Source organism: Argopecten irradians, chromosome 2 (genome assembly GCF_041381155.1).
Source record: "Argopecten irradians isolate NY chromosome 2, Ai_NY, whole genome shotgun sequence".
In the NCBI taxonomy this organism is placed as follows: Eukaryota; Metazoa; Mollusca; class Bivalvia; order Pectinida; family Pectinidae; genus Argopecten; species Argopecten irradians.
The window spans coordinates 18,990,019-19,000,178 of record NC_091135.1 but is presented as its reverse complement, the minus strand read 5'-3'; the positions used below and the strand labels follow the sequence as shown (position 1 = coordinate 19,000,178).

General features: G+C 37.4%; 2 protein-coding genes and 1 long non-coding RNA gene across 5 annotated transcripts; 1 reads left to right on the top strand and 2 right to left on the bottom strand.

The window, feature by feature from the left end:
- Nucleotides 1-2,614, top strand: LOC138314717 (uncharacterized). Of its 2 annotated transcripts, none has more exons than XR_011207413.1 (3): nt 1-1,787; nt 1,947-2,106; nt 2,394-2,614. It is a non-coding gene; the product is annotated as an uncharacterized lncRNA (long non-coding RNA). The 2 variants fall into 2 exon arrangements; XR_011207412.1 differs by having other exon boundaries at nt 7-1,503.
- Nucleotides 2,615-2,764: 150 nt separating this feature from the next.
- LOC138314716 (uncharacterized) lies at nt 2,765-5,419 on the bottom strand. Its single transcript, XM_069255202.1, has 2 exons — nt 5,040-5,419; nt 2,765-4,351 (listed from the first exon to the last, which is right to left on the bottom strand). The coding sequence occupies exons 1-2, from the start codon at nt 5,218-5,220 to the stop codon at nt 3,936-3,938; spliced, it is 597 nt and encodes a 198-aa protein (XP_069111303.1). The 5' UTR covers nt 5,221-5,419; the 3' UTR covers nt 2,765-3,935.
- A 2,550-nt stretch (nt 5,420-7,969) lies between these two features.
- LOC138316904 (nuclease SbcCD subunit C-like) lies at nt 7,970-9,753 on the bottom strand. 2 transcript variants are annotated; one of them, XM_069258552.1, is made up of 2 exons: nt 9,233-9,753; nt 7,970-8,494 (listed from the first exon to the last, which is right to left on the bottom strand). In XM_069258552.1, the coding sequence occupies exons 1-2, from the start codon at nt 9,732-9,734 to the stop codon at nt 8,079-8,081; spliced, it is 918 nt and encodes a 305-aa protein (XP_069114653.1). In that variant the 5' UTR covers nt 9,735-9,753; the 3' UTR covers nt 7,970-8,078. The 2 variants fall into 2 exon arrangements, with proteins under 2 accessions (XP_069114653.1, XP_069114652.1); XM_069258551.1 differs by having other exon boundaries at nt 7,973-8,494; nt 9,158-9,753.
- Nucleotides 9,754-10,160: the final 407 nt, after the last annotated feature.

The window sequence follows — 10,160 nt, the reverse complement described above, 5'->3', positions numbered from 1 at the left end:
TTCCAGAAAGTTCTGTGTGTTTATTTATTTACTGTTTTTAGTTAGATATTTCTAGAAGTAGAAGGTTCTCCAATATTCTTGAATTAGGGTTTAGCTATATATACTCCAACTGTCCAAAGCTAATCAGAACTGTAATGAGACCTGTAATTAGACATATCAAGAATTGTACAGCGCCATATAAGATTCTATTGGGAGAGCTATTGTGACTTTATCTGTGGATTATTACAACACTTTGTGTGGATTTATTCATATTGCCTGGAACTTTACAAATCATCTGTGGACATTCATTTTCCTCGTGGATTTGTGATTATTGTTAATTTGAAACCTGGAAGGATCAAGGATTATACCAGGACATTCGCATACAGATAAGTAACACTTTAAATCATCGTATTACTCTTGTACCACCACCAATTACTTTAGATATTGTGAACCATCTCTGTATAATATTGTATATATAATTAAATTGTGTTTTGAATTTAGCTGCTGGTTTCTCATTTCTGTTATTCGTTCATGTAACAGGAGTACGAAGTTTACAAGTATCATGGAAACTTTTGGCAAAACCTGTTAACCAATCTTAAAGGGCATCAAATTATACAGACATAACAACAAACACCGCTCAACAATCCCGAAGACCACTCTTGAATCTATGTGATAATTGGAAAAGCATTTATTTTATCTGAAGGATTATGCTTTGATCCAAACCCTGTTATATTAAATGTACTTTGTACAGGTATTTACGTATCTCCCAATTACCGATAAATGTTGTCATTATAAATATCTTGAATAAAACAAAATATCAAAACTCATTACTTGAGCGTTTGTTAATGAACTACCGACACGTCAATTGGTCACACACCGGCGGATACCAATACATCAAAACTTGATTGATGTGGTATGTAATCATTTGACAAAGCTAAAAATGTGGTCAGTGTTGAAAACCAGTTTGACAGGTAGCGCGTGCTTTCATATCCACCTATTCCAACACGGGTAACTCGGTAGCATTTAACGAAAATGACCGTCAATATCCTCTGAGCAGATGACTACTATATCAGAGGGCGTCTGCAAACTATTAAAAAGATTATATTATTATTGTTGCCCTTTTTAGTGCTATATCACAGAAGTATGCCGCCGAAGACACCAAGCAACACACCCCACCCGGTCAAATTATACTGACAACAGGCGATACCTATCGCTTCTACTTCAGTACAGAGAGTTCGGTGATGTATCTGTAAAGACATAGCTGTCACGTCAAGTCAAATCAATCAAACCATATAATCAAAATATGAAATCAGATAATACGTGACCGCTCTGCCTCTATGATAAGAATTACGATATACTTTTACTTACTAGAATACATTCGCGTCTGTTAGGTTCCCGTCACATTCTTTGACACTATATATACTGATCTGTTACTGATAAGTGAAGATTGTCATCCGACCCTGAAACGAAGCAGTCATGACTTTCAGGATAGCCTTTGTTGCAGTATGTGCGGCCTTAATGTCGGTATGTTTTTGGTTTTGTTTTGTTTTTATCGTTACAGATTTGTTTGACTGTGACTGTATCTCATAGTTAAGGTCACTGAAAGACTGCATAGTTCTGGCGGAGTCTCGTTTTCACTATCCAAAGAGTGATCCAAGAGTGGTATTAGCGCCCACTATAGTATCAAGAAGCATTTCATCACGAGCAATGATTTTGTTAATTTGTTTGATTAATTAACGTCCAGGGTCATGTGAGGACGGCCTCCAATGCATGCATGCGGTGTGAGCCATGAAGCAAGCACATATAGAGTACGTGGCACCTAGTTTTATTTAATGACAAATAAACCTAAAACATTTGTATTAATTTTTTCCTAAACACTTTTGGTGTGATTTTGTATATTGCAGCTTTCCATGCTTAAAAGAAAGCCAGTACATAGTTGTATAACATTTAGCTTTGAATGGTTACAGGTAACACTAGCGAAGACGACGTTAGTCCCGATAGCTGCATTACAGTGCCAGGACGATAGTGAGTGTAGTGCTGATAAATGTTGCTCAAAGATTCCAAACATCATGGCCGCCAGTAAACGACAGTTAGCTCCCCTTCCAGATCTCCAATATATCGTAAGCTGTAAGTAATTTTTACTTAACATTTTCTATTCTAATTTCTGTGATTATGATGTTTTAAAAAGTATAAATGAATAATCCTTTGTATATATTATTTAAAAAAAACCTTCAAGATTCTGAGGCCTGTTTTACTACATTCAATACCATAACTATTTATTGGTCTGTTTACCATGATTTCCGTTAAAAAGAACCATTAGTTCGAATGAGAAAGAAAAAAAAGACGATCTAATTAAGAGGAACGTCACAATCACAGTAGGACATGACTTGAACAAGTTCAAATGTCTTTTTCAGCATCTTGTCAGCCTTACATACCAACCAACGGATCTTGTGTCAATGTTATTTCCGTTAATGGCGATTGCGGCTGCGCACCTGACCACATATGCAAACATTTTCCAGATCTAGATCAACCTTTCATTCACCCGGGAAAACGCGACTTCTTCCCTTGGAATCCTCTTGCATATAGATGTATTCCAAAAAATGTCTAAATGTATAATAAACTAAAGTTTTACCAACATTTCCTTTGCTTTTATTTCTTTCTAACATAGAATATTGATAGAAAATAGAAACAATTATAGTATTTTCTTCTGTTTACGTTTCCTTTTTGCATTCCTGCTGTGTCTCCTGGCAATGAACAGTAGAACAGTAAGAGGATATTGAGTTGTGACGTAATGATGTAAATATTTGTGATAATGTTGAAAAGTTGGGTAAGCGAGACTGTTATTATGACGCAAACTTGTGTGTGATTGGATAAAATAGATGCTAGTCTGTTAGAAATACAATGAATTTAAATAGTATTACCAATGGGTTCGGGTAAGTAGAAATTAAAAGTTAAGCAAGTGCGGCAGAAGTGATGGTGTACTACTTAATTGTTATATTAAAACTTGGCACGACACTTTTGAAGTATTTTGTATTGTTAACGGAGCAGTAAACATTGTATCTAAAAGCAAAAGAGAACTTCCCGGCCCGGATATATAGAAAAGAACATCGGGACAGCTTGAACTTGTATATTGAAACATTGAATGTCTTGCAGTTGGCACCCATAGCAAAAATGAATGCAAACTGGTCAAAGGCAAATCGAATGAAGCGCTTATCAGCGTTTCCGTGATCGCCGGCATAATTGTGATGTCATAATGATAATGACGCCATAATAACCGAATGGCAGTTCATAGACTTATGAATGCCAACTGCACTTATAAGGTTATATAATAGGGCTGCAGTGAAAATGTAAATATAACTTGGTGAATAGAAGAATGTAGAGCCCTGCTATATACGTCTTCATGCTGTGGATATGCATGCAGTAGGATCATTTGTAATATTATAGAATGTCGTATAAGCACACCTTAATGATTAGACACACAGATTAAATTATTCAATAGTAAGTTATTTATTAAGTATTTATCAAATGCCTCTAGGAAGCTGGGCTGCAGACAATATGACGACCAACAACACGCTTCGCTGTGTACATCCCAATGGGCCTGTTTGTGTGTTGTTCATACATAGTGATACTAATCACCCCCGCGGAACCCCAGTGTCTCCACTACGCTCCAGACTAGGCTGGTTAATATTGGTAACCGTCGATACTAATCAGATTGTAAAGACGCCTTTGTAGTTATCAACAATGTTTGCTATTGAATATTCATCATCTGAAAGAATATGCATTCTCATATTTGATTTTATGCTTTTATTTACTGTTCAATTTTTCCTATCAGAAAAATGCTCTTTTTGCATTCTATGTTCATTTCACCACATCTAGTATTAAAATTGCGCCACATTTTACGGATACAAAGCTATCAAAATGCTCTTTGATCAGTTCACGTAAAGAAAAGTTTGTATTTATATTTTCCATCCTGATAATGTGGGGTGTCCATTAGCTATATCGCTAACCACCTTCCCAGTGTGTGTGCTTGTAACACGTATGAACAAATGATCTCCCTCTTCCAAACGCAGAACAACAATCGCTGTGGATTGATGTTTGTCTGTAATATCCTCAGAATTAGTAAGCGAAAGTCCTTTTTCTACCCCGTTAACTATAAGGGCTGTGTTGATATAGGTTTTCATTTCTGAGATAACTTTCCACGTGATCACATACGTACCGGATACTGGCACTGTGTATATCCCGTCCTGTGGGTTGTAGCCATTGCATTGGTCGAGAACCTTATTATTGAATATCATCATTAAATCCTTTACCAACGTCTTAGATGTAGTTAGTTCCGTGTGGAATACAACAGTTGATGATGATGTGGCAACGCCTATAGAAAATGAATTATCAGTTGAATTATGATTTAAATTGACTGGTTTATTCTGATACAATGGCGCGCCTTGGATCTCCATTAATAGCATTTGTGCACAGCAATGGCAAGGCGGAGCTGTTACCTCTTGTCCTGTTATAGGTACGGGGGGGTGTTCTATTCTCGTTGTGTAAAGTTAAACGTCAACAACGTCAACCACAAGTCCCGACATATTATGATACAACAGGTAACGGTCAATTAAGCTAAAAAACGGGCCAAATAGTTATTTTACTAACTTTTGTTGATTTAAAAGGCCTTCTTAATCAGTAAACGAAACAAATGGTTTAATAAACTGGTTTGAACCAACTTTTTATAATTAATTCGCCTCATTTGTGTTATATTATGCAAAATTCATGAAAGGAATATCCAGGTGTGTTAATTTTACCCCACGTCGATATAACCATAATGATCGTCACCCCTGGATATTAAGAAAGATTGTACCCCGAAACATAGCGACATTAAAGAACATCTGTGAGTTGCTGTCATTCGGATTCCCAACTTTGTATAGCGATGTCTTTGCTGGTGATGTTATGATTCACGGACATTTAACTAACCAAAGAGATCGACTGACATCGTAGGACATATATATATTTGCAAAATAATGAAAATGAGTCTATGTATGTAAATACTTCAATTTACATATACTTACGTTTAAGTCTCCTTACTATCCGCCCTTTGCTGTAATTACTTTCCAGGTGGCCCGGCACCATGTTGTCGTGGTTACCATTACTGACCTTTGTGTGGCTCTCTATAGTAGCGATTCCATCTCCGTCATCCTCTCCATACGATTGGTATGAATATTCATTCAACCTCTTCATCATTTTTTTCATTTTTTCTGTTTGTCCTGATATTTCTGATTTTCTCTTCTTAATTTCAACATCTTATAATCCTTTTCATTAGTATGACTTTCAAGCTTCACTTTAACCTGGTCCATTCCCCGCCTCAGCTCATCGTTATTTACTAATTCGATGTTCAGTCTTTCCTCGAGCTGGGTGATTCTCGCTTCTTTTGTGGCTAGAATGTTCTCTAACTTAGTTATTCTCTTGTCCAGTGCAGTCAGAATGTCGGCGGTCAAATGGCTTTCAGGGTGTGGAACAGCTCCATCGAGTTGGCAAAAACTGCTATAGAGGCACAGCATTATTACAAGTCAGGGCGCATGGCAGACGTGTGTATGAAGGTTTGTTGTGTAGTGAAGTAATATACTTGTATACCCCTATCATGTCTCAGGTAAACTTTATAAGGTTGCGAGTCATCTTTGAAATTCTTCATTCTCTTAGCTACATGGTAAATCTGCATTAGTTACAGAGGAAAATGATATACAGGGTATTATTGTACCGACCGATTACGCATAAGCAAGCAAATTAATTTTATTTTCATGTATTCTGATGTAACAAATGCCGACAAAATAATTGTCGAAATTCAATATTGAATATAGCCTTTGCAAATATGCTTTTCTGAACGTGAACAGAAAATAATCAATGTCTTGATATTGCAAGCACAACACATTTTGGTCTGCAATATATGTTTTATTTTTAAACTGCGGCGTTGAAGTGGAGGTCACGTTTTTATATCTGACCCCTGTCTTTAGGACGATACACAAACCAACCCTCGGTTACCGACTCGGACTAGTTTGTTCGTTTGTTATTATGTTTAGCAGCCTTTTGACAGTTATTGCGATTTAAGGACTGCCTCCTCCCATGCGTCAAAGTGTTGCGGTGTGTGAATATCTGTATATTTTGGGAAGCTGCGGTTTATTCCTGTTGTGTTTCATTGTGATGATGGCTCACTTGTCCTTTTTATAGGGCTATTTCACTGACGAATGCCACAGATGAAAAACACCTAATAAGAGCACCTCACGAAGGGAAAAACTTGTATTGAGAAGGCAATACAGGACACTGACGAAATCATTAAACAGGTGGCAGTGATCACTTGACTTATCCAATTGACAGACCAAAGAAAATGATAAAGATTTAAACTTACTTATATCAGCCATGTGTCGCTCTCACAAATTCCATTGGGAATGCAAACGTAATGGAAGATCTAATATGTAATCCTAGATAATCCACAGGGGGCAAAAACTCAATGGAAATGGATGTTGTCGTTCATTTTTGAATTTAGTGGACGGACTGATGAGTATATATGACAGTGTGATTCCCCCCCCCCCCAAAAAAAAATAAAAAATACGTGATTTGAAAAATTATTTAAAAATCCGGATATTTAGTTTAATATAAAACAGAGTTTTTTTTAATAATTTTTCAAATCTCTTATATTTTGAAAAAAAAAATCACATGACTGTCATATATACTCATCAGTCCATCTTCCAAATAGAAAAAATGTATGACAACATCCATTTTCATGGAGTTGGTCCCCTGTGAGATAATCCGCTCCTTCTAGTCAGGAAAACAGCAAGGAAATACCTGTGAAGGCATGTGTGGATTACGACGTCTTGACAGCTCCCTCTGACAGAACTGAAATCGTCAAAGCAAGGCTTAATGGTGCAAACTGCATCTAAACACTCATAAATGAACATAGAGACAGACTAGAAGGGTGCATCAATAAACTTAGTGTCGGAGATACCACCTTTAATGGAGATGGTTTACTTGCATTTTGAAACTCTTCAATGCCCACAGATAACCTTACTTCAAATCTACTTTTGCTAAAGAAGTCCGTAAAAGCATATAGCTCATCAGAGATATACAAGAACTTTTGATGTCAACAACTATCGGGCATAAGAGTTATCCAGTAATCACCAGAGTACCAGAGGCTCTTCATAGTAATGCGAGTCTTCAGTTTCTGCCATCCAGAATACGATGCGAAGAAAGTCTACTGCAAATACGTCTCCTCTTATGGCGGCCGTCATCCTTGAAGGGACCATCCGAGAATCGAAAGACAACAAGAGCTCTTGTTATTATGTTTGCTTGATGCAAATCAATCTGATGCAGTGACCACAGTCTGGTGAATAAGTGAGTTTCATAGGTCAATATAATGTGACCGGTGGGGTGTGTTGCTTGGTGTCTTCGGCGGCATGTTTCAGTGATATAGCACTATAAAAAGGGGCAAGAGTTCCACTATACAAGAAGACGCAACACCAACATACCGCAGTCTCCCAAAACACGCACCTCGCACTTCACACACGCTACACACTGCATGCACGGGAGGCCGTCCTTACATGACCCTGTCTGTTAATAGGACGTTAAAATAATCAAACAAACAAGCAAATCATCGTAGTGGAGCATCATGCAGTACCTGCATATGATATGAAACAAATAATCGGAATAGAGTCAAGTGGTCCCCTTCAGTTAAGCCTATCAGATCCATCAAGGTGTAGGGCAAGGGGGATATTTAGTGCGGAGTGTAGAGTACGGAGGTTCAGGCAGGGGACAAAACTCAGAGCCTACCTCACAGGGCTTAACCCTCAACATAAGGCCAAATGTGAGACGGTGTCAAGGGGGACGATAGGAAGAATAAAGGCAGTTAGGAAGAAAACATAATATCCTAAACTTAGTCGTCTTTTACGATCATGCATAGGGGCAGCGAGTACAATTCTGCATACCTGCAAGGCTCATTGATCATCATCTGAAAGAATGAGTTCTCACAATTGGTTTAATGCTTTTATTTACAGTTATTATTTTTCTGATCAATTGATTTGATTATCAATTCTTTACTTGAATTCAACAAAAGATTCATCTCATATTTTCCATCCTGATAGTGTGGGGTAGCCATGAAGTGTACTGCTTACCACATTCCCAGTGTTTGTCTTTGTAACACGTATGAACAAATGATCTCCCTCTTCCAAACGCAGAACAACAATCGCTGTGGATTGATGTTTGTCTGTTATATCCTCAGAATTGGTGAGCGAATGTCCTTTCTCTACTCCATTAACTATGAGGGCTGTATAGATAAAGGTGTTAATTTCGGAGATAACTTTCCACGTGATCACATACGTACCGGACACTGGCACTGTGTATATCCCGTCCTGTGGGTTGTAGCCATTGCCTTGGTCGAGAAGCTTATTGTTGAATATCATTATTACACCATTTACCAACGTCTTAGCTGTGGTCAGTTCCGTGTGGAATGCAACAGTTGATGATGATGTGGCAACGCCTAAAGAAAATGAGTTATCAGTTGAATTATGATTTAATCTGACTGGTTTATTCTGATACAATGGTGCGCCTTGGATCTTCATTAATAGCATTTGTGCACACCAATGGCAAAGGCCGAGCTGTTACAAACTTGATCACAAACAACACAACCTTCCCAAAATTGCATTAGTATTTTTATATCGGTAAGATTAAGGTCTAACGTAGAATTTCATATTTTAAGAACATCTTATCAAAAACCTGAAAAATTTACGGCAATTGCTATAAGGGTTGAACGTAATTCACATTAGGCTTAAATCCTTTGATACTGCATTCCCATCATGGGGTGAAGTGACGTATTAATTTGGCTCGGTTGCGTTAGTTTATATTATGTAAAATTCTGGAAAGGAATATTCAGATACGTTAATTGTACCTTACATCAATATAACCATAGTGATAGTAACCTCTGGATACACAGCATCGTAATCCCTAGAATATCAAGAAAGATTGTACATTGCGATATTAAAGAACATCTGAGAGTTGATGTCATTTGGATAATGATTGACAGACATTTACCTAACTAAGGAGAACGACTGACATCGAAAGACATCTATTTTAAGAGTATTTATCTACGAAATAATGGCTATGAGTCAATGTATTTAAACCCTTATATATACATATTACCTACGTTTAAACCTCCTTACTATCCGCCCTTTGCTGTGATTACTTTCAAGATGACTCTTCACCATGTTGTCCTGGTTACCTTTACTGGCCACTGTGTGGCGCCCTGTTATATTGTCCAATCCCCTTGGTTCTAATACATCATCCTTTCTAGCAGCGATTCCATCTCCGTCATCCTCTCCATACGATTGGTATGAACATTCTTTCAACGTCTCCATCATGTTTGTCATTTTCTCTGTCAGTCCTGATATTTCTGACTTTCTCTTCTTAATTTCAGCGTCTAACTTTGCCTCGAGCTCTCTGATCTTATCATCCTTTTCATTAATATGACTTTCAAGCTTCACTTTAACCTGGTCCATTCCCCGCCTCAGCTCATCGTTATTTACTAATTCGATGTTCAGCCTTTCCTCGAGCTGGGTGATTCTCGCTTCTTTTGTGGCTAGAATGTCCTCTAATCTAGAAATTCTCTTGTCCAGTGCGGTCAGAATATCGGCAACCGAATGACTTTTAGAATGTGCAGCAGCTCCATTAAGTTGGCAAACACTGCCATAGAAGCACAGCAAAATTACAAGCCAAGCCATCATGATCGACAGACGTGTGTACGTAGATGTGGGATGCACTAGACTCCGTCTGCAAGTAAACTTTATATAAAGTTACGTGTTATCTTTGAAATTTTCCATACTCTTAGTTACATGGTATATCTGCATTAGTTACAAAGGAATACAAAGCCACAAGGTGATGTGACCGATTTCGCATAAAAACAAGCAAACTCGTTTTATCTTTATAAAAACCTAATTCTGGATGTTAAACACAGTATATACTAGATAGATATAAAAACCTAATTCTGGATGTTAAACACAGTATATACTAGATAGATATATGATGCTTTTTCTTCAATTAAAATTAGAATATAACCTTTGCAGATATTCAACAAATAATTATATGTCTAAATATTGCAAGCACCATACATTTTTGTTCTAAAAATACATGTTTTATTTATAAACTGCAGC

Bases quoted from the DNA above. Each gene is read 5' to 3' on its own strand.
- LOC138314716 (XM_069255202.1), bottom strand. From the start codon at position 5,220: ATGAAAAAAATGATGAAGAGGTTGAATGAATATTCATACCAATCGTAT. The intron at 4,352-5,039 runs GTAAGTATATGT...CATTTTCTATAG, and splicing joins GATAGTAAGGAGACTTAAAC to GCGTTGCCACATCATCATCA.
- LOC138316904 (XM_069258551.1), bottom strand. From the start codon at position 9,734: ATGATGGCTTGGCTTGTAATTTTGCTGTGCTTCTATGGCAGTGTTTGC. The intron at 8,495-9,157 runs GTAGGTAATATG...CATTTTCTTTAG, and splicing joins GATAGTAAGGAGGTTTAAAC to GCGTTGCCACATCATCATCA.